At 45.9% G+C, this 24,584-nt stretch overlaps 1 protein-coding gene across 1 annotated transcript in view; it reads left to right on the forward strand.

Moving 5' to 3' along the window:
* Nucleotides 1-24,584, forward strand: part of mdn1 (midasin AAA ATPase 1) — a 239,387-nt gene that overhangs the window by 18,240 nt on the left and 196,563 nt on the right. The window contains exons 10-13 of the mRNA XM_072499762.1: nucleotides 3,573-3,772; nucleotides 5,058-5,139; nucleotides 9,318-9,413; nucleotides 12,791-12,903. Coding sequence (XP_072355863.1) covers nucleotides 3,573-3,772; nucleotides 5,058-5,139; nucleotides 9,318-9,413; nucleotides 12,791-12,903 — 491 coding nt within the window. The remainder of the gene's footprint in view (nucleotides 1-3,572; nucleotides 3,773-5,057; nucleotides 5,140-9,317; nucleotides 9,414-12,790; nucleotides 12,904-24,584) is intronic.

The raw sequence follows: 24,584 nt of genomic DNA on the forward strand, positions 1-24,584 counted from the left end.
GACCTTGCGTGACTGTTTGGAATTTGCACTTTCTCCCGTGTCTGCGTGGGTTTCCTCTGGGTGCTCTGGTTTCCTTCCGCAGTCTAAAGTGCAGGTTGGGTGGATTGGCCAGGCTAAATTGCCCATTGGTGTCCAGAGGTTCAATAGGGTTATGGGGCTAGAGTGGAGGATGGGCCTGGTTCGGGTGCTCTTTTTGGAGAATGGGGGCAGACTCGTGGGCCAAATGCACTCCGGTTTCGATGATTGTTAGTCTTACTTCGGTGGTAGGCAAAGTAATGGAAAGGGTACTGAAGGATAGGATTTCTGAGCATCTGGAAAGACACTGCTTGATTAGGGATAGTCAGCACGGATTTGTGAGGGGTAGGTCTTGCCTTACAAATCTTATTGAATTCTTTGAGGAGGTGACCAAGCATGTGGATGAAGGTAAAGCAGTGGATGTAGTGGACATGGATTTTAGTAAGGCATTTGATAAGGTTCCCCATGGTAGGCTTATGCAGAAAGTAAGGATGCATGGGATAGTGGGAAATTTGGCCAGTTGGATAACGAACTGGCTAACCGATAGAAGTCAGAGAGTGGTGGTGGATGGCAAATATTCAGCCTTGTTCCCAGTTACCAGTGGCGTACCGCAGGGATCAGTTCTGGGTCCTCTGCTGTTTGTGATTTTCATTAATGACTTGGATGAGGGGGTTGAAGGGTGGGTCAGTAAATTTGCAGACAATACGAAGATTGGTGGAGTTGTGGATAGTGAGGAGGGCTGTTGTCGGCTGCAAAGAGACATAGATAGGATGCAGAGCTGGGCTGAGAAGTGGCAGATGGAGTTTAACCCTGAAAAGTGAGAGTTTGTCCATTTTGGAAGGACAAATATGAATGTGGAATACAGGGTTAACGGTAGAGTTCTTGGCAATGTGGAGGAGCAGAGAGACCTTGGGGTCTATGTTCATACATCTTTGAAAGTTGCCACTCAAGTGGATAGAGCTGTGAAGAAGGCCTATGGTGTGCTAGCGTTCATTAACAGAGGGATTGAATTTAAGAGCCGTGAGGTGATGATGCAGCTGTACAAAACTTTGGTAAGGCCACATTTGGAGTACTGTGTACAGTTCTGGTCGCCTCATTTTAGGAAGGATGTGGAAGCTTTGGAAAAGGTGCAAAGAAGATTTACCAGGATGTTGCCTGGAATGGAGAGTAGGTCTTACGAGGCAAGGTCGAGGGTGCTAGGCCTTTTCTCATTAGAACAGAGAAGGATGAGGGGCGACTTGATAGAGGTTTATAAGATGATCAGGGGAATAGATAGAGTAGACAGTCAGAGACTTTTTCCCCGGGTGGAACAAACCATTACAAGGGGACATGAATTTAAGGTGGAAGATATAGGAGGGATATCAGAGGTAGGTTCTTTACCCAGAGAGTAGTGGGGGCATGGAATGCACTGCCTGTGGAAGTAGTTGAGTCGGAAACATTAGGGACCTTGAAGCAGCTATTGGATAGGTACATGGATTACGGTAAAATTATATAATGTAGATTTATTTGTTCTTAAGGGCAGCACGGTAGCATTGTGGATAGCACAATTGCTTCACAGCTTCAGGGTCCCCGGTTCGATTCCGGCTTGGGTCACTGTCTGTGCGGAGTCTGCACGTCCTCCCCGTGTCTGCGTGGGTTTCCTCCGGGTGCTCTGGTTTCCTCCCACAGTCCAAAGATGTGGTTAGGTGGATTGGCCATGATAAATTGCCCTTAGTGTCCAAAATTGCCCTTGGTGTTGGGTGGAGGTGTTGGGTTTGGGTGGGGTGCTCTTTCCAGGAGCCGGTGCAGGCTCAGGGGGCCGAATAGCCTCCTTCTGCACTGTAAATTCTATGATTAATCTAGGACAAGGGTTCGGCACAACATCGTGGGCTGAAGGGCCTGTTCTGTGCTGTGTTTTCTATGTTCTATGTTCTATTGTCATTCCATATAAAAACATTTATTTTCATCTCCTTTAATTTAGTTACAATTTCAAGTTCATCCCTCATCACTGACTCCCAGCGCAACCCACACAAACACGGTGAAAATATGCAAACTCCACAGCCGGGGACGGGATTGAACCCAGGTCCTCAGCTGTAGGCAGCAGTGCTAACCACTGCACCACCGTGCTGCCCTGCATTGAGTTTTTTCGAAATATGTCTATTGTCTCTTGTAATAAGCCTCATGAGACCCACGAGGAATTGATTGTCCCATGGGGCTTATGGAATATGAACTTGCCCGCTGATGGGTGGAGGCCTCGCAGCTGCAACTTGAGGACAAGGTATTTGAAAGCCGATCAGGACCGGCAGTACCGGCTCGAACTATGCCATCTTGCGTTGTGGTCTTTACTTTTGTTTGCCTAAATAAACCTTTGTCGTTTAACCTTTCACGGACTCCTGAGGATATTATCTCTCATTGCTTCAATAGCCTGTACTTGTATTTTCAAGCAATGATACTCACGCAACACATCTTCCCACTCCTCCATATCCTGCAGTACCTTTCTGTTTTAATCTGTGCTCCTTTCCTTGTTTGCCTTTCCAGAATGTATCCCTTCAGTTTTATTAGCTGTCTGCTCATTCTGCCAACATGTCTGCTCTGAAAACATTGCACAGAGTCACTCGAATGTGGCTTGCTGCTTACCAAACCCTGACTGTCTCAGCATATTGTTATCATGCTGCCTATACCCATGTCCTAATAATGAAAACCGAAGTGGACCCTGCAAAGATCTCTTGCAACTCTCCAGTTTGAACAATGACTCCTAATCTGAACACTTTTTTTTTCTGTCAGTTGTAATTTTGTTTAAGCCTGCCAGGTTAATATGGCTAACATATAACTGCTTAAACTTTTTCTGATTTGACTATGTTCAATTCTGAAGCTTGATACAAAATGGGGAGACTATTTTCTCTCTGGAAAGGGGTCATCAATTCAAACAGGCAAACCAGGATGACAGCGCATGAACAAATATTTTAAAACTTGCTTAAAGGGAGTGAGGAGAGTTGGGAGTCTCCAGATTATCGACAGTGGTTAGCACTGCTGCCTCACAGCGCTAGGGACCAGGGTTCAACTCCGACCTTGGGTGACGTTCTCCCTGTGTCTGTGGATTGACCATGCTAAAATTGACCCTGTGTCATGGGGTATACAGATTAGGTGAAGTTGGGGTGAGGGAATGGGGTAGGGTGCTCTTTCAGAGGGTCGGTGCAGATTCCATGGGTCAAATGGTCTCCTTCTGCACTGTAGGGATACTGTGGTTTAAAAAGTTGGCCCTTTCACAACAGGTTCATGACATTATTTGCAGAGACTTCGGGACATTTGGTGTTTTGTATTTTATTTCCTATTTGTCTGTTTCAAATGTGTTGACGCATATTGCCCCGGGCTGGATGGTGATTCCTTTAGAAAAGACCTCTGAATATCTGACATATTTCTGATAACTGATTTTAACTGTACTATTGGTATGTGTCTAAAAGCAGAAGATTGACAACTATCTTGGCACAGAGGGACAACATGTACTTTTATGGCATTGAAGAATGATTGAATATTTTATTCTTTCAACTTTTGCCACTGTTTAAAATTTTTGGTTACAGGTGTTAGTAAACCAGTACCCCAGTCTGGAAATAGTAATAGATCGTCTTTTGGACATTTATTGCCAACTGACTGGCAAGAAGCATCAAGGAACACAGATCAACTTGGCTGGAAACCATGGTAACAAAAAAGTGCCTGATGAATGTGAAACAAAAGCTGAAGATAAAGACTTGTGCCTTGAGGGAAGAGGGTTATCTTTAAGGTTTGCAACAATTTGCTTTCAGTAGTAACTCGTGTTCTGTTAATCCGGATTGATTTTAAAACAAAACTGTTTCATTTGTAAGCTTGAAATGTTGAACATTCTGTTGCTGTAATTGTTTCCCCCCCCCCCCCCCCCCCCGCTACTTAGTCATTGTCCCATTGAGGGGAGGAAATTGTAGTCTGTGCAGCAGTATGGTTAATGCTGAATACATCAATTCAACTGGAGTTATCAGACCAAAACGGTGTACTTGTATAATGTTGCCAAGAGTAGCAAGGCCAACGAATGGGAGGATTTTGCAATTCAGCGAAGGAGTGCCAAGAGGTTTATCAGGAGAGAATAGAGTACCAGCGGAATAAGGCACACAAATAAGTTGTAAAACAGGCATGAGAAATGGTCAGTGAAAGTCCATGTGGGCCTTTTTTAGAGGCAACAACAAGTTAAATTAAGATAAAATCTATGCTGTTGAGGGGATGGAGCAGGTGGAGCAAAATATTTTCCAATTAGTAATGTTATAGCCCTCTGGTTTCAACATTTTGAATTAAATAACTTTCGACTATGACTTTATTTGTTTTTAATCCAAAACATTTTTTGTGCCTCAACAAACCTTCCCCCCCCCCCCCCCACTTGTTCTTGCTGATTGTTCTCCTATTCACAAATTCTGTTATCTTTATGCCACTAACAGCACCTTCCATAGCCCTTCACACTGCCATTAACACGTTCCCTTGACTCGTGCCCTACACATTTTAAATCTGCTCGCTCCCACCTACCTTCTCTGCTCCACCCCCCTTGTACAGATATTATTGTCTATAATAATACAGATTGTTACAAGTGATCCCATTAGCTCCGAAGGAGAGCTTGGACTCAACGTTAACTGTTTCTCTCTCCACAGATGCTGCCAGGCCTGCTGAGTTTTTACTGCGTTTCTATTATTTTTTTTTTTTCAAAGATCAACCCAATTTCACCCACAATTTGACTCTTTTCCCCATAACCCTGCAAATTACTCCTTTTTCAAATTTTATCCAATCATTTTTTGAAAGTTAACTTTAAATCTGTCAATCGCCCACCAGGCAGTGCATTCCAGATCCTAAATTGTTTAAAATAAAACTCTGCATGTTTCCTCTTGGTGTTGGTGAATTTTTTGGGGGTTATTCTTTGTTGCGCTTTTGGGTGTCGCTGGCAAGACCAGCATTTTGTTTGTTACATTCACGTTGTTGACTGACTGTTTAATTTAGTGCATACTCTTACCATCTTACAGTAAATTGTTCCGGGTTTTTTTTCTGCTCAGAGATTTACTGAAATGGTGTGAGCGCATCATTCATGATTTTGATGGCACTTCCTCTTCCACAGCTCTCCACATCTTTCAGGAGGTAAGGAGGAATTTATATCCGACAGATCCACATGTTTTTATTCAAATTGACCTTGGAACGGGTGTACAAATGTTACCTACTTTTTTATTTCTCCAAATGCTGATTGAATCTATACGTTCTTCACCATTGAGGATACCCACCGTTGTGTGGCATCACCACCATGCTAAATGGGATAGATCTTCGAATACATCTCGTGACTCCAACCTGGACATCCATACCTAAAAAATGAGGTGTTAACCTGGTGAAGCTACAATGCAGGACATGTGTGCCAAACAAAATAAGTAGCAAAGAATAGATAGAGCTAAGTGATCCCACAACCAACAGATCACATCTAAGCACTGCAGTACATAGAATTCCAAACCGTGCAGAAGGAGGCCATTCGACACATCTAGTCTGCACCAGCCCTTGGAAAGAGCACCCTACTGAAGCCCACACTTTTCTCCGTGACCCAATCACCCCACCTAACCTTTTCGACACTAAGGGGTAATTTAGCATGGCCAATTCACCTGACCCGCACATCATTGGACCGTGGAAGGAAACCGGAGCACCTGGAGGAAACTCACACAGACACGGCGAGAAAAGGGCAAACTCCACAGTCACTCGGTCGGAATTGAACCTGCGTCCCTGGCAGCCAAGATAACCACAGTGCAGTCCTGCCGCACCTAGTCATGAATGGTGATCGACACTGAAAATTAAATGGAAGCGGAGGCACCACAAGTATCCCCATCCTCTAGGATGGTGGACCTCTGAAAATCAACTCGCAAGGCTGAAGCACTTGCAACCATCTTCAGGCAGAAGTGCTGAGCGGGTGATTCAGCTTTGCCTCATCCCAAGGTCCACAGCATTGCAGATGCCAGACTTCGGCCAATTCTATGTGCTATCAAAAAATGGCTGAAGGCACTGGATACTGTATAGGCCCTGACAACATCCTGACAGTGGTACTGAAGACTTGTGTTCCAAAACTAACCCCTAGCCAAGCTGCTCCAGTACAGCTACAATACTGGCATTACCCAGCAATGTGGAAAGTTGGCCAAATATGTCTTCGTCCTCAAAAAGCAGAACAAATGTAACCTGACTAATTACTACCCTATCAGTCTCTTCCTAATCAGAAGTGGTGGAAGGTGTTGCCAGCACTGTCAACACCACTTTTCAGCAATGCCCTGGTTACTGATGCTCAGTTTGGTTTCTGCCAGGGCTGCTCACCACCTCTTTGCCTAACTACAGCCTTGGACCAAGCATGGGCAAAAGCTTTGAACCAAAGAATGATTATATTGACACTGCTTGATATCAAGGCAGCAGAGTGTTGCATCAAGGATCCCTAACAAAGTGCAGTTAATGGAACATGTGCATTAGGAGGGGTAGGCCCCTGCCTAGAAATTAGGGTGGAAGCACTCCACTGGTTGGAGTCATACCTAACACAAAGGAAGGTGGCTGGAGGTGAACATCCCAGTCTTGAGCTTTGCTGCAAGAGTTCATCAGGGTAGTGTCCTCGGCCCAACGTTCTTCAGCTAATTGATCAATGACCCCTCCATGAGGTCAGAAGTGGGAATGTTTGCTGATGTCCAGGCATGTACTGTTGAGGCTGTATAAGGGTATGGTCAGACCCCATTTGGGATATTCTGAGCATTATTGGGCCCCGTATCTAAGAAAGGAGTCCAGAGGAGGTTCACAAGAATAATTCCCAGAATCAAATTGGTGGTGGCGGGGCCGCAGAAGGTCATGAAGGCCATGAAGGCCATGAAGGCCAAGTCACTTGAGTGTCTTTAAGACCGAGGTAGATAAGTTCTTGATTAATAAAGGGTCAGGGGTTATGGGGATGAGAAACATGTCAGCTGCTATCAAGGGGCCAAATGATGTAATTCTGCTCCTATATCTTATGGTCATATGCAGCAAGGCCTGGACACATTTGGGTTTGCTTTGATAAATTGCAAGTAACATTTTTGCCACATGCCATAGAGTCAGATGTTTACAGCATGGAAACAGGTTCTAGTTCTAGACTCTTCTACCTTTGGGAAAAGATGTTGACTATCTATCTATGCTGCTCATTATTTTATAGATCTCTAAGATTACCCTTAAGCCTCCTACACTCCAGGGGGAACAAGTCCCAACCTCTCCTTGTAACTTGAGACTATCCAAGTCCTGGTAGCATCCTTGTAAATCTCTCTGCACTCTTTCTCGTTTAACAATATCCTTTGTATAATAGGGTGACCAGCACTGAACACAGTATTCCGTGTGTGGTCTTCCCAATGTCTTGTACAACTTTAACAGGACATCCCAACTCCTGTATTCTATATTCTGACCAATAAAACCGAGCATGCTGAATGCCTTCTTCACCACCTTGTCCACCTGCAACTCTACTTTCAATGAGCTATGAACCTGTACCTCCTAGATCACTTGTTCTGTAATTCTCCCTACCATAAACTGAGTAGGTCCTGCCCTGATTTGATCTACCAAAATGCATCACCTCCCATTTATCCAAATTAAACTCCATCTGCCATTCATTGGCCCACTGGCTCAATTGGTCAAGATCCTGTTGCAATCTTATATAACCACATTCACTATTCACTGCCACCAATCTTGGGTGTCATCTGTAAATTTACTAGCATGCTGCCTCTGTTTTCTTCCAAGTCATTATATAGTAACGGGACCCAGCACTGATTCCTGAGGCACATCGCTGGTCACAGGCCTCCAGGCAATGACCATCTCCAATAAGAGAGAATCGAACCATCTCCCCTTCACAATACATGGCATTACTGAAGCCCCCACTAAAACATTCTGGGGTTACCATTGACACACAACTGAAAGGGGCCAGCAATATAAATACAATAGCTATTAAAGGTCCAAAGCTGTGAATTCTTCAGCAAATAACTCGCGTCCTGACTCCTCAAAGCCTGTCCCTCATCTTCATGTCACAAGTCAGGAATTGGATGGAATACTCTCCACTTGCCTGAATGAGCGCAGCCCCAACAACACTCCAGATGCTCAGGAAAAAGCAAGCCACTTGATTGGCATCCCATCCACCACTTGTGGGATACCACTACCATCCACCAGATGCACTGCAGTAGATCACCTAAGTTCCTTCAAGGGCACCTTCCAAACCTATGAACCAGTGGAGGAGGTGGCAGAGGCAGGTATGATGGCAACGTTTAAGATTTATCTTGATAGACCCCTAAATGGGTGGGGAATGGAGAGATACAGATCGTTTGAGCAATAAGTAGTAAGTCTAAATGAGGAATCTAGTTCGGTGCAGGCTTGGTGGGCCGAAGGGCCTGTTCCTGTGTTGTAACTTTTTTTGACCCCGCCACTTCGAATGACCAGGTAGTAGATACATGGGAACACCACCACCTGCAAGTTCCGCTCCATGCCACTCGCCATCCTGACTTGGAACTACATTTATTTACACCTCCCAACAGCACTGGTATACTTGCACTGCATGGACTGCAGCGGTTCATAGACGACCGCTCCCAATCTTGAGGGCAATTAGGGATGGACAATAAATGCTGGCCCCAGCCAGTGATGCCCACATCCTGTGACTGTATTTTAAAAATCTTTTATTAACTTGTAATCAACATGGGCTTAAAATTGTGTGAGCTGAAGTTGTGACTATTATGAATGTTATGCCTGCCCATGTATTTATAAAAGACTGAAACAAATCTTTGATTTTTGAGCCCAGATAGGAGATGTGAAGGGCGATCCTCTGGGTGGCATACAAGGTTGGCTATCCCAAGGGGAAACCTAAATCGAGCTGGAACTAAAATTGAATAAAAATGAGCTATTGCCAATATTAAATTGTTGATGAGGGATGGGAGCACATTAATAGCACTTGTGGTAAAATTAGAACTGATCTTGTCAGCTATCAAAATGTGCTCCAAATTACAGTTAAGTGTGTTGGAGGTGACAAGCTGAGATTCATTTCTGAAAGAATTGGATGCCAGAATGGCACTCTGGGTGGCTTTCTGCCTGGAGGAATCTGGGAGTGCTAGATAACCTTCTTTATCACTCAATGTCGCAAGTGCTTCTTTTTCTAATAAATCCACGAGATGGGGTTCTGTGGAATTTTATTTGAGTTGATAGTGACCTTGGTAATTTGCCTCTGCTGATATTTTTTGGCTTTATTGAGCTTTGCAGCCATGTGAAACATCAGTACACGCCGTGATTTGATTTTTTTTCTTCCCCAGGCATTGGATTGTTTCACTGCCATGTCGTCTAAACGGGGCAGTAGGCAGAAAATGGCTGAAATAATTGGAAGCAAACTGAACATTTCGAAAGAAAAGGTACAGTTTCCTATTGTGTGGCATTCCCTCATTGGAGTTAACTGGTAAACAACTTTATTGTTGTTGTAATCCTCCTCCATTTCAATGTGATTTGGTTCTAGAAATTTAAGTGCCGAATTAACACTTTTTTTTTTTTTCATGATTTTCTATAATGTAGCTTTTGAAGAGTGAATATTTAATTTGTCTCCGATGTACCTGTCTTTTTTTAAATAGTTACTTTGACATGGTAGGAACCAAAGGATTCGCCCAATTTCCACTGCTGCTGGCCTGGCTTTCTTTTGATTGCAGGGTGCATCAATTCTGTTCGTTTATTTGGCTGGATGTATATTTTGAATTATTATTGTTTCCGTTCATGGTATGTGGGTGTCACTGGCTGGATCAGCACTTATTGCCCATTCCGGAGTCATTTTAAGAGTCAACCACATTACTGTGGCTCTGGAGTCACATGTAGACTAGGTAAGGAGGGCATATTTCCTACCCTAAAGGACACCGTGAACCATAAGACATAGGAGCTGAATTAGGCCACTTGGCCCATTGAGTCTGCTCTGCCATTCAATCATGGCTGATATTTTCTCATCCCCATTCTCCTGCCTTCTCCCCATAACCCCTGATTCCCTTATTAATCAAGAACCTATCTATCTCTGTCTTGAAGTCACTCAGTGATTTGGCCTCCACAACCTTCTGCAGCAAAGAGTTCCACAGATTCACCACCCTCTGGCTGAAGAAATTCCTCCATCTCTGTTTTAAAGGATGGTCCATTTAGTCTGAGTTGTCCTCTGCTTCTAGTTTTTCCTACAAGTGGAAACATCCTCTCCATGTCCACTCTATCCAGGCCTCGCAGTATTCTGTAAGTTTCAATAAGATTCCCACTCGTCCTTCTAAACTCTTAACGAGTACAAACCCAGAGTCCTCAAGTGTTCCTCATCTGACCGTTCCAGATGGGTTTTAAACGACAATCAACAATGGTTTCATGGATATCATTAGACTTTTCATTCCAGATTTTTTGAATTCCAATTTCACCCTCTGCTGTAGTGGGATTTGAACCTGGGTCCCCAGAACATTACCCTGCACCTGGATTACAAGTCGTGACAATAGCACTACGCCATTGCCTCCCCTTGAATGATTTTAAGTTTGTATCATGATGAAATCTCAAACCTTTTTTTATTTGTCACAGCTGTATGTTGATGCCCTAGAGAAGATGTCTCCTTGATGTCTGTTGTGAAATGTCCCATTTCGAATAAAGGCAATATCTTTATTCATTACTAGCTTAGTTTTCAGGTCAATTTCTGGAAATGGTTTTTGTCCTTCATTTACTGGCCGGGACACCAAAATAGGATTTGGTCATTTAATCCTGGTCTGCCATTCAGTGAATTCATTGTTGGCCTGTGACACCAGTCTATTTACCCTGTATCCACATACCTTTTGATTAACAAAATATTGTCAATCTTGGTTTTAAAATTAGCAAAAGATCTAGCATCAATTACTCTTTGTGGATGACAATTCCAAACTTGTGCCACTGTCTTTTGTGTGTACAAGTATTATCCAATCCCACTCCTGAAAGATCTGGCTCTAATTTAGTTTTAGACTCTTTGCTCCCTAGTGTCTCATTTTGCTACCTGGCAGAAAGTGTAGATTGGAAGAAACAATTTTTCCACTTGTATCTGAAACTTTAAAATTATGCCATAACCATCTAAATTGCAGGGATCACTTTGTCTTTCGAGCTAAGTCCCTGGTGTTGAGGCATAATTCCACAATCTTTCTTTCTCTCTCTCTCTTTCTCTCTCTCTTTCTCTCTCTCTCTCTCTCTCTCTCTCTCTCTCTCTCTCTCTCTCTCTCTCTCTCTCTCTCTCTCTCTCTCTCTCTCTCTCTCTCTCTCTCTCTCTCTCTCTCTCTCTCTCTCTCTCTCTCTCTCTCTCTCTCTCTCTCTCTCTCTCTCTCTCTCTCTCTCTCTCTCTCTCTCTCTCTCTCTCTCTCACACCCACCACACACACACACCATGTGTGTGCACAAATACACACATCCTTCCTACGACTTGGTAGCCAGAACACTGAGTACAACATGTGGAACATCAGGTGTGATCTGGCCAGGGCTTTCTATAGCTGGAGCAGCCTAATGTGTACCAACATTTCATTTAGGCAGTTGGGAAAATACTGAAATATGTCCTTGACAGGATATTTGAACTAATTTTGTGGTACTGATGAGAGAAAATCCAAAAGGTTCCATCCAAAAGAGTTACTGGGAAGGGTGACCAAATTCTTGGAGAAATATCTCACTTTCCAGGAACGAATATTGGTCAGTGAGGCCCTGATGAGCAGTGATTTCTTATAAGGCACCAAGAGTATTGGATAGCAAGTGGTATTTGAGGCAGCAGAGCATTGAAATGAAATTTAAATGAAAATCGCTTATTGTCACAAGTAGGCTTCAAATGAAGTTACTGTGAAAAGCCCCTAGTTGCCACATTCCGGTGCCTGTTTGGGGAGGCTGGTACGGGAATTGAACCTGCCTTGGTCTGCTTTAAAAGCCAGCTATTTAGCCCTGTGAAACTGGGCTGGAAAATTGAGGTATGAGTGACAACAGAGGGGGTCGGGCAGACGTGGATAATATTGAGCTGGAAGTAGGTGGTCTTTGTAATGGCGAACACATGGAGCAAAAGCGGAGAGTCCTGGGCTGAATTGTATGTTGAGATTGTGAAAAATACCTGCTGAACTGTACTCTGGTTTTACAAAATCTGTTCATTTTGAGGCCTGGGATCACTGGTGTTAAATAACCTATAAAGTATGCATGGTATATTTTGTGTGGGGATCTGAGGATTGGTGTCAGTTAACACTATTTGGACTTTGAACACTTAGTACAGGGTGTGACTTCCAGTGTAATTATGATGAGGAATTAGAGGAAAACAAATTGGCATGGGATAAACTGCAGTAGATACTAAATTCTGAGCAATTGGTATCCATATGTGGAGCACAAAGGATGGTGATTATGGGAAAGTTGCCTGGACAACCTTTTCCTCTTAACCCAGGAACATTGAAGTGCATGTTGCACTCATTTCCCTGGAATCAGTAGGCCAAGGCTAACTTGAAACAAACCCAGCAGTTGCTTCTGGGTCACTTTGGCTCAGATTCAACCTTTTTTTTTCTCCAAGAAGACCAGCCTCTGCTTTTCCAAAGCATCCATGTTACTGAAAGCTTCTCATTCCTGGAACCATTCTGAATCTTTTTTTCTGTGATCCTTCTTGAAGTGTTGTTACCCAGAATTCTTGATTAAACCCCTGCAAAAGTTTCTATCCTCCCCGTGTGCTTTTATTGATAGACAAATGTTCAAAGTTGTTGCAGTGTTGTTTGTTCAGAAGTGATTCATTGATTTTACTTCTGTTGCAGGCGGAGTACTTCTGTCAATTGTATAAACCTGCCATTGAGTTCAGTGAGGAGAAAGTGATGGTGGGACGGGCTGTTCTGCCTCGGAAAAGAAGTGAAGTTGTTCTGTTGCAGTTGTAAGTGCAATATTAACATTTAATATCGCCACTTGTGGTTTCGGGATCGGTTTTAATGCCGCACTAAGAGCTTGAGCACCAATGGTTCAAATGAATAAACTACTTGAAAGGATCCAGACTTGCAGTGACTAAAATGTGCGTTAGTTTTTGTTTTAATGGTCGTGGAGTTTTGACCTTTTCTGAGACACCCTGCAGGGTCTAGTAGGATGCTAATTAAACAAAAATAAATTGTGCCCTTCATAAAAAAATCATTCTTATCAAGTTAGTGGGTAAGCCTCATTTAGCAGTGAACAGGATTACAATGTGGAAAAAGTCACTATTGTTATGAAATGGCAGAGATGAGTAAATTTTAAGTAATTCTTATTCTGTTATGAAATGCAAGAATATGTCAAGATTCAAAGTTTATGAAATGAAAGATGTCACGAGATTCAATGTTTCTCGCAAGCTGAAGCCTGTATTACTTTTTTAAAATATATATATTTTATTCAAGTTTTTTGGCCAAACATAATACGTAGAGTTTCTTTTACACAACAATAAAGCAATATAAATAACCGTGGCTAGTTTTAAATAAATAAATAATATATAAACAAAAAACAAAACTACATGGCAACTGCCTTGTCCAAAATAAAGACTCTCCAAAAATACAATCCAATATACAATTACATATACCAAATACATATACAATAACATCCCTGAGAGTCCATCCGATTCCTCCTCCTCCCCCCTGGGTTGCTGCTGTTGTCTACTTCTTTTCCATTCCCTCTATCTTTCTGTGAGGTAATCGACGAACGGCTGCCACCGCCTGGTGAACCCCTGAGCCGAACCCCTTAATGCAAACTTAATCTGTTCTAACTTTATAAACGCTGCCATGTCGTCTATCCAGGTCTCCACACCCGGGGGTTTGGCTTCCTTCCACATTAACAATATCCTGCGCCGGGCTACAAGGGACGCAAAGGCCAACACGTCAGCCTCTCTCTCCTCCTGCACTCCTGGCTCTTGTGCAACCCCAAATATAGCCAACCCCCAGCTTGGTTCGACCCGGACCCCCACCACCTTCGAAAGCACCTTTGCCACCTCCACCCAGAACCCCTGTAGTGCCGGGCATGACCAGAACATGTGGGTGTGATTCGCTGGGCCTCTCGAGCATCTCGCATACCTATCCTCTACCCCAAAAAATTTACTAAGCCGTGCTCCAGTCATATGTGCCCTGTGTAGCACCTTAAATTGTATCAGGCTTAGCCTGGCACACGAGGACGATGAGTTAACCCTACGTAGGGCATCAGCCCACAGCCCCTCCTCAATCTCCTCCCCCAGTTCTTCCCATTTCCCTTTCAGCTCATCTACCATGATCTCCCCCTCGTCCCTCATCTCCCTGTATATGTCTGCCACCTTACCGTCCCCCACCCATGTCTCTGAGATCACTCTATCCTGCACTTCCTGCGTCGGGAGCTGCGGGAATTCCCTCACCTGTTGCCTTGCAAACGCCCTCAATTGCATAATCCCGAAATGCATTCCCTTGGGGCAACCCATATTTCTCCGTCAGCGCTCCCAGACTCTCAAACGTCCCATCTACAAATAGATCTCTTAATTGTACTACCCCAGCTCTTTGCCATGCTCCCAATCCCCCATCCATTCTCCCCGGAACAAACCTATGATTGTTTCTTATCGGGGACCGCACCGAAGCTCCCATCCCTCCCCTATGCCATATCCACTGCCCCCAAATTTTCAATGTAGCCACCACCACCAGGCTTGTGGTGTATTTCTTTGGTGAGAACGGCAACGGCGCCGTCACCATTGCTTGCAGGCTAGTCCCCCTGCAGGACGCCCTCTCCAATCTCTTCCACGCCGCTCCCTCCCCTTCTCCCATCCACTTACACACCATTGAAACATTGGTGGCCCAGTAGTACTCAGTGAGGCTCGGTAGTGCCAGCCCCCCCCTGTCCCTACTACGCTTAAAGAATCCCCTCCTCACTCTCTGGGTCTTCCCGGCCCCCCCACAACTCAAAATGCTCTTCATTCTTTTGAAAAAAGCCTTCGTGATCACCGGGAGGCACTGGAACACAAAAAGGAATCTCGGGAGAAGCACCATTTTAACCGCCTGCACCCTACCTGCCAATGACAGGGATACCATGTCCCATCTCTTGAAGTCCTCCTCCATCTGTTCCACCAACCGTGTTAAATTAAGCCTATGTAATGTACCTTAATTCTTGGCTATCTGGATCCCCAGGTACCGGAAGTCCCTTGTTACCTTCCTCAACGGTAAAACCTCTAACTCTCTGCTCTGCTCCCCTGGATGCACCACAAATAGCTCACTTTTCCCCATGTTCAGTTTATACCCTGAGAAATCCCCAAACTCTCCAAGTATCCGCATTATCTCTGGCATCACCACCGCCGGGTCCGCCACATAAGCAACCAATCATCCGCATACAGAGATTCCCGGTGTACCCCCCCCCTTAAGTCCTCCCCTCCACTTCCTGGAACCCCTCAGTGCCATGGCCAGGGGTTCAATCGCCAGTGCAAACAATAACGAGGACATCCCTGCCTCGTCCCTCTATGGAGCCGAAAATAGTCAGACCCCCGTCCATTCGTGACCGCGCTCGTCATCGGGGACTATACAGCAACTGTATCCACCTGATATACCCGTCCCCAAAGCCAAATCTCCTCAACACCTCCCACAAATAATCCCACTCCACTCTATCAAATGCTTTCTCGGCATCCATCGCCACCACTATCTCCGCTTCCCCCTCTGGTGGGGGCATCATTCCCCGTAGCAGCCTCCGTATATTTGTATTTAGCTGTCTCCCCTTCACAAACCCAGTTTGGTCCTCATGGACCACCCCCAGGACACAATCCTCTATCCTCATTGCCATTACCTTGGCCAGAATCTTAGCATCCACATTCAGGAGGGAAATGGGCCTGTATGACCCGCATTGCAGCGGGTCTTTTTCCTTCTTTAGGAGGAGCGATATCGTTGCCTCTGACATAGTCGGGGCCAGCTGCCCCCTTTCCCTCGCCTCATTATAGGTTCTCATCAGTAGCGGGGCCAGCAAGTCCAAATATTTCTTATAGAATTCAACTGGGAATCCGTCTGGTCCCGGGGCCTTCCCCGCCTGCATGCTTCCAATCCCTTTCACTACTTCCTCCGTCTCAATCTGTGCTCCCAGTCCCACCCTCTCCTGCTCCTCCACTTTGGGAAATCCCAGCTGATCCAGAAAGCGCATCATTCTCTCCTTCCCGTCTGGGGGCTGCGCTTCATATAATCTTTCATAAAATGCCTTGAACACTCTCCGCTCCCCGCTCCATCTCCCCCCCCTCATCTCTCAACCCCCCCATCTTCCTCGCTGCTCCCCTTTTCCTCAGTTGGTGGACCAACAACCTACTCGCCTTCTCCCCATATTCGTACTGTACACCCTGTGCCTTCCTCCATTGTGCCTCTGCCTTACCCGTAGTCAACAATTCAAATTCTATATGTTGCCTTTCCCTGTATAGTCCCTCCTCCGGTGCCTCCGTGTATTGTCTGTCCACCCTCAGCAGTTCTTTCAACAACCGCTCCCTTTCCCTACCCTCCTTCTTTCCCTTATGTGCCCTAATAGATATCAGCTCCCCTCTAACCACTGCCTTCAGTGCCTCCCAGACCACTCCCACCTGTACCTCCCCATTATCATGAATTTCCAAGTACCTTTCAATACACCCCCTCACCCTTAAACACCCCCTCATCTGCCAATAATCCCATGTCCATTCTCCAGGGTGGATGCTGTTGTTTTTCTTCCCCTATCTCCAGGTCCACCCAGTGTGGAGCATGATCCGAGATGGCTATAGCCGTGTACTCCGTCCCCGTCACCTTTGGGATCAGTGCCCTTCCCAAAACAAAAAAATCTATTCGTGAAAATACTTTATGTACATAGGAGAAAAACAAAAACTCCTTACTCCTAGGTCTACTAAATCTCCAGGGATCTACTCCTCCCATCTGCACCATAAAATCCTTAAGCACCCTAGCTGCAGCCGGCCTCCTTCCGGTCCTGGACCTCGATCTGTCCAGCCCTGGGTCCAGCACTGTATTAAAGTCTCCACCCATTACCAACTTCCCCACTTCGAGGTCTGGGATTCGTCCTAACATATGCCTCATAAAATTGGCATCATCCCAGTTCGGGGCATACACGTTCACCAATACCACCGCCTCCCCTTGCAGTTTGCCACTCACCATCACGTATCTGCCCCCACTATCTGCCACTATAGTCTTTGCCTCAAACATTACCCGCTTCCCCACTAGTATGGTCACCCCCCTGTTTTTTTGCATCTAGCCCCGAATGAAACACCTGCCCCACCCATCCTTTGCGAAGTCTAACCTGGTCTGTCAGCTTCAGATGCGTCTCCTGAAGCATAACCACATCTGCCTTAAGTTTCTTTAGGTGTGCGAGTACCCGTGCCCTCTTAATCGGCCCGTTCAGCCCTCTCTCATTCCACGTGATCAACCGGGTTGGGGGGCTCTTTACCACCTCTCTCTCTCTTCTTCCCCCCCCCCCCCTGACGACTAGCCATTTCCTTTTTCAATCCAGCTCCTCACCCGGTTCCCACATAGCTGTATCTCCCACCAGGCGGTGCCCTCCCATACCAGCTCCCCCTTCTCCCCAGCAGCAGCAACCCAGTTAACCCCCCCCCCCCCCCCCCCCCCCCCCGCTAGATCCCAAGCTAGCATAATTACACCCCCATGTTACTCCCAGAAGACAGCAAACTCTGGCCGACCTCGGCTTCCCCCCGTGACCTCGGCTCACACTGCGAGGCCCCCTCCTTCCTGCTTCCCTGTTCCCGCCATGATTACCATAGAGCGGGAACACATGCCCGCGCTTCCCCTTTTGGCCCCGCCCCCAATGGCCGTCGCCCATAGCTCCTCATCCTCCCTCCCCCACGACATGGGGAAGAGAGAAGTTACAGGGTCGCAGGTTTAACAATCTGGGAAGTCTTCTCTTTTCTCCCCCCCCCCCCCCCCCCCCCCCTTCATCCCACAAATTCACCCCCCCCCCCCCCCCGCTTTTGTCCCAAACGTTCTTTTTCTGGCCCGCACACTCCAGCTCCTCCTCGACAATAAATGTCCACGCTTCGTCTGCCATTTCGAAATAGTGGTGTTTCCCTGCATGTGTGACCCACAGTCTTGCCAGTTGCAACATTCCGAATTTGACCTTCCTTTTATGCAACACTGCCTTGGCCCGATTAAAGCTTGCCCTCCTTCTCGCCACCTCCGCACTCCAGTCTTGATACACGCGGATCACCGCGTTCTCCCACCTACTGTTCCGAGTTTTCTTGGCCCATCTGAGGACCATCTCTCTGTCCTTGTATCGGAGAAATCTCACAACTGTTGCTCGAGGAATTTCTCCAGCCTTCGCGCCATGGTCTTCGCGCCATAACTCGATAGGCTCCCTCCACCTCCAGCGGACCCGTCGGGGCCTCCGATCCCATTAACGAATGCAGCATTGTGTTCACATATGCCCCGACGTCCGCCCCTTCTGCATGTTCGGGAAGACCAAGAATCCTTAAGTTCTTCCTCCTCGCATTGTTCTCCAGCCTTTCCACACCTTTTTGTGTTGTGCCTCGTGCATCTCCGTTTTCACCACCAGGCCCTGTATGTCGTCCTCATTCTCAGCAGCCTTTGCCTTCACGACCCGAAGTCTTTTGCTCTTCCTTTAGCCCCTCAAATCGCTTGTAATATTGGGGCCAACAGCTCCTTCTTCATCTCCTTTGAGTTCTACCACGCAACGCCGCAGGAACTCTGGTTGGTCAGGACCCCATATTGAACTGCCTCCTTCCGACGCCATCTTGCTTTGTGCCTGCCTTCCTGGCCGCTGCTCTTGAGGATCCACTGCAATCTGGCTACTTTCCTCTTTTTTACATCTGTGTCCAAGGGGATTCCCTTCTGGATTACCGCACAGTGTTATTTGCCGTTAAAATTGCCGTTGGGGCTCCTATTAAGAGCCCAAACGTCCGTTCCACCGGGAGCTGCCGAAACGTGCGACTTAGCTGGTCATCGCCGCACCCGGAAGCCCCTGAAGCCTGTATTACTAACTTACTAGTATACTTTACTTTATAAATATTCTTTGAACCCAAAAGTCTTAACCAAACACGTCCAGGTCTACTTTTGTTTCCTTGCCAAGGGTTTCCCTTTACTTCACAGGATCTTGAGGGGTCCTTCACTTCTGTGCCAAACCTGGGTATGCCACATTTCTCAGTCATTCACTTTGATACTCAGTTTTCCTGCTATTCTCTGAGGTATGAGATTTCCTGAGTTTGGCATCTGTGTTGTGGGCTCTCCAGTTCAAACACTAGCGTCACTGCTTTCTTGCTTAGTCACTTCAAATCAGAAAATATCCTTGGTTTCGGATATTCCTCCATTACTGTTCTGCAGCTCCTGGCAGAGTTTCTGGGTGGGATTCTCCCATTCAGCGGCCAGTGTGTCCACGCCATCACGTTTCACGACGGTGTGAACGGGCTGCTGGGCGTACTGATTCTGGCCCCTACAGGGGGCCAGCATGGCGCTGGAGCGGTTCACGCCACTCCAGCCTCCCATCCTAGTGTGAACTGTGCACCGTGGGACCTGTGCGTGCTCAGTGGCGCCAGCGCTGACCTGCGCATGCGTGGTGGCCTCACTCAATGTGCCGGCCCCGACGCAACATGGTGCAGAAGTTCAGGGACCGGCGCATAAGAAAATAGGCCTGGGGAGCGAGAGGTCCTGCTGCGGGCATTCTCCGGCCTGACCTTGGGCTGGGAGAATCCCGCCCTGTCTCAATTGTTTACCAGCTTCTCACCAGGTGTTTTCAGTTAACTTTTTTAGGTTTAAAAATGTCAATCGCCAAATTTGTACCCTTAAAACATGTAAATTATTAAAATTAGATATTCATAGCACCATCCCTTTTACAGGATGTGGCTTTATGACATTAGGACCAGCTGCAAAAGTGGAACGCTCTAATGTAATAGCCACTGAGATGAGGATAGCAACCCGGCAGCAAAAGAAGCTGGGGAGGGAAGTGCACTTAGTGCGCACAACTTTACTTCCTGCTGTCATACTTCTGTTAATTGCTGCCTTTAAAAATTGTCACGTCACACTGGGCTAGCGTGCAGTCAATTTCAGCCCCTCTTGACTGGAGTTGTAACACAAGTGAAATTAGATGCTGTTCTAAAATATCTGCAGGCCTTGGCTGAGCCCATAAACTGCAGTCACCAAGTTTGTAACTTTAACACAAATAACCTTTTTTATTATGTACGGTATTATAATTAGATGACAGATAAATGTAACTGACCATCTAATCATTTTCCAACTTTTTCTTCCCCCCCCCCCATCCCCTTCCAACTATCCCCACTCTTTTTCTCTATAATTGAGGTGAAGAAAATATTAAGACCATAAGTCATAGGAGTGGCAGTAAGGCCATTCGGCCCATTGAGTCCACTCCACCATTCAATCATGGCTGATTTCAACTCCATTTACCCGCTCTCTCTCCATAGCCCTTAATTCCTCGAAGTCAAGAATTTATCAACTTCTGTCTTAAAGACACTCAACGTCCCGGCCTCCACCGCCCTCTGTGGCAATGAATTCCACAGACCCACCACTCTCTGGCTGAAGAGATTTCTTCTCATCTCTGTTCTAAAGTGACTCCCTTTTATTCTAAGGCTGTGCCCCGGAGTCCTCGTCTCCCCTGCTAATGGAAACAACTTCCCTACGTCCACCCTATCTAAGCCATTCATTATCGTGTAAGTTTCTATTAGATCTCCCCTCAACCTCCTAAACTCCAATGAATATAATCCCAAGATCCTCAGACGTTCATCGTATGTTAGGCCTACCATTCCTGGGATCATCCGTGTGAATCTCCGCTGGACCCGCTCCAGTGCCAGTATGTCCTTCCTGAGGTGTGGGGCCCAAAATTGCTCACCGTATTCTAAATGGGGCCTAACTAATGCTTTATAAAGCTTCAGAAGTACATCCCTGCTTTTATATTACAAGCCTCTTGAGATGAATGACAACATTGCATTTGCTTTCTTAATTACGGACTCAACCTGCAAGTTTACCTTTAGAGAATCCTGGACTAGGACTCCCAAGTCCCTTTGCACTTCAGCATTATGAATTTTGTCACCGTTTAGAAAATAGTCCATGCCTCTTCTTTTTTCCAAAGTGCAAGACCTCGCACTTGCCCACGTTGAATTTCATCAGCCATTTCTTGGACCACTCTCCTAAACTGTCTAAATCTTTCTGCAGCCTCCCCACCTCCTCCATACTACCTGCCCCTCCACCTATCTTTGTATCATCGGCAAACCTAGCCAGAATGCCCCCAGTCCCATCATCTAGATCGTTACTATATACAGAACAGCTGTGGCCCCAACACTGAGCCCTGCGGGACACCACTCATCACCGGTTGCCATTCCAAAAAAGAACCTTTTATCCCAACTCTCTGCCTTCTGCCTGACAGCCAATCGTCAATCCATGTTAGTACCTTGCCTCAAATACCATGGGCCCTTAGTTTACTCAGCAGTCTCCCGTGAGGCACCTTATCAAAGGCCTTTTGGAAGTCAAGATAGATAACATCCATTGGCTCTCCTTGGTCTAACCTATTTGTTATCTCTTCAAAGAACTAACTGGTTTGTCAGGCACGACCTCCCCTTACTAAATCCATGCTGACTTGTCCTAATCCGACCCTGCACTTCCAAGAATTTAGAAATCTCATCCTTAACAATGGATTCTAGAATCTTGCCAACAACCGAGGTTAGGCTAATTGGACTATAATTTTCCATCTTTTTCCTTGTTCCCTTGAACAGTGGGGTTACAACAGCGATTTTCCAATCCTCTGGGACTTTCCCTGACTCCAGTGACTTTTGAAAGATCATAACTGACGCCTCCACTATTTCTTCAGCTATCTCCTTTAGAACTCTAGGATGTAGCCCATCTGGGCCCGGAGATTTATCAATTTTTAGACCTCTTAGTTTCTCTCTCACTTTCTCCTTTGTGATGGCTACCATATTCAAGTCTGCCCCCTGACTCTCCTGAATTGGTGGAATATTACTCATGTCTTCTACTGTGAAGACTGACGCAAAGTACTACTTTAGTTTCTCAGCTATTTCCTTGTCTCCCATCACTAGATTCCCAATGTCTACTTTTGCCTCCCGTTTGTTTTTAATGTATTTAAAGAAACTTTTACTATCATTCCTAATGTTACTGGCTAGCCTACCTTCATAATTGGTCCTCTTTCCTTATTTCTCTTTGTTATCCTCTGTTTTTGTAGCCTTTCCAATCTTCTGACTTCCCACTACTCTTTGCCACATTATAGGCTTTCTCTTTTGCTTTGATGCATTCCCTGACTTTCTTTGTCAGCCATGGCTGCCTAATCCCCCCCCCTCTGATAACCTTTCTTTTCTTTGGGATGAACGTCTGTACTGTGTCCTCAATTACTCCCAGAAACTCCTGCCATTGCTATTCTACTGTCTTTCCCACTAGGCTCTGCTCCCAGTCGATTTTGGTCAGTTCCTCCCTCATGCCCCTGTAGTTACCTTTATTTAACTGTAACACCTTTACATCTGACTCTACCTTTTTTCTTTCAAATTGGCGATTGAATTCTACCATATTATGATCACTGCCTCCTAAGTGTTCCCTTACTTTAAGATCTTTAATCAAGTCTGGCTCATTACATAACACTTAGTCCAGAATGGCCTATTCCCTTGTGGGCTTCATCACGAGCTGTTCCAAAAAGCCCTCCTGTAAACATTCAATGAATTCCCTTTCCTTGGGTCCACTGGCAGCATGATTTACCCAGTCCACCTGCATATTGAAGTCCCCCATGATCACTGTGACCTTGCCTTTCTGACATGCACTTTCTATTTCGTGGTGCATTTTGTGCCCCTGGTCCTGACCACTGTTAGGAGGCCTGTACATAACTCCCATTATGGTTTTTTAGCCTTTGTGGTTCCTCACCTCTACCCACACAGACTCCACATCATCTGACCTTATGTCGTTTAGTGCTATTGATTTAATTTCATTCCTAATTAACAAAGCAACTCCACCCCCTCTGCCCACCTCTCTGTCTTTGCGATAGGTTGTGAATCCCTGGATGTTTAAATGCCAGTCCTGAACCCCCTGCAACCATGTCTCTGTGATGCCTACCACATCATACCTGCCAGTCACAATCTGGGCCACAAGCTCATCTACCTTGTTCCGTACACTGCGCGCATTTAAATATAGCACCTTTAATTCTCTATTGACCGTCCCTTTTTGTTTTCTTGGTGTGGTGGACCTTGGTTTACTGAGCCTTTCCATACACTGTCATATTTTGTGGGATGGGGACTATCGTAACCTCTCCTGAGTTCTGTCTTTTTCGTGCTTTTTTTGTATTCCTAAGCAGCTACGCTTCCCACTGATTACTTCACCTCTTGGTTCCCTGACTTTCCCTTCCCGCCCCAATCTCTAGTTTAAAGTCCTATTGACCACCCTATTTACTCTTTTTGCCAGAACACTGGTCCCAGCTCGGTTCAGGTGGAGACCATTCCAACGGTATAGTTCCACCCTGTCCCAAAACTGATGCCAGTGTCCCATGAAAAGGAACCCCTCTTTCCCACACCACTCTTTCAGCCACGTGTTAACTTCCCTTATTCTTGCCTCCCTATGCCAATTTGCACGTGGCTCGGGCAGTAATCCGGAGATTATGACCCTTGAGGATTTGTTTTTTTAATTTGAATCCTAGCTCTTTATAATCTCTAAACAGGTCTTCTTGTCTAGACTTGCCTATGTTGTTGGTACCGACATGGACCACAACAACTGGATCCTCCCCCTCCCTCTCCAGTATCCTTTCAAGCTGGTCAGAGATGTCCCGCACCCTGGCACCGGGCAGGCAACATACCATGCGGGACTCTTTATCCTGCACACAAAGGATACTATCTATCCCCCTGATAATAGAATCCCCTACAACTACAACTTGCCTATTTACTCCCTCCCCTTGAATGGCCTGCTGAACCATGGTGCCTTGATCAGCTGACTCATCCTTCCTGCAGCCCTGTTCACCATCCACACAGGGAGCAAGTGCCTCATACCTGTTGGACAGGGTCAAGGGCTGAGGCTCCTGAGTTCCTGACTGCTGGTTCCCTTTACCTGCTTGACTTGCAGTCACCCTGCTGTCCCTGGCCACTGGCAGGATTTAAACTACTTACTCTGACAGGTGTGTCAAGGATAAAAGTTCGCAAATTATGTTAGTTATATAGAAGGTTGGTTAGGCCACATTTGGAATACTTGTCCAATTCTGCTCACCACATTACCAGAAGGATGTGGAGGCTTTGGAGAGAGTACAGAAAAGGTTTACCAGGATATTGCCTGGTATGGAGGGTGTTAGCTATGAGGAGAGATTGAATAACCTGGGATTGTTCTCCCTGGAAAAACGGAGGCTGAGGGGTGATCTGATAGTTTATAAAATTATGGTGAGGTGGTTGAGGCAGATATGTTAGCCGTCTTTAAGACTTATCTGGAGAGGCACATGAACAGACTGGGTATAGAAGGAGACAGGTGGTCGGTCTAGATAGGACACGTGATTGGCGCAGGCTTGGAGGGCTGAAGGGCCTGTTCCTATGCTGTACGGTTCTTTGATAAAGAATCTTTGCACTAGGATGACTTTCAGTTGAAGTCTTTCTGGAGTAAACTTTCATTTTGGTACTTCTTTCTA

The sequence above is a fragment of the Scyliorhinus torazame genome, chromosome 4 (genome assembly GCF_047496885.1).
Source record: "Scyliorhinus torazame isolate Kashiwa2021f chromosome 4, sScyTor2.1, whole genome shotgun sequence".
NCBI classification, from domain to species: domain Eukaryota; kingdom Metazoa; phylum Chordata; class Chondrichthyes; order Carcharhiniformes; family Scyliorhinidae; genus Scyliorhinus; species Scyliorhinus torazame.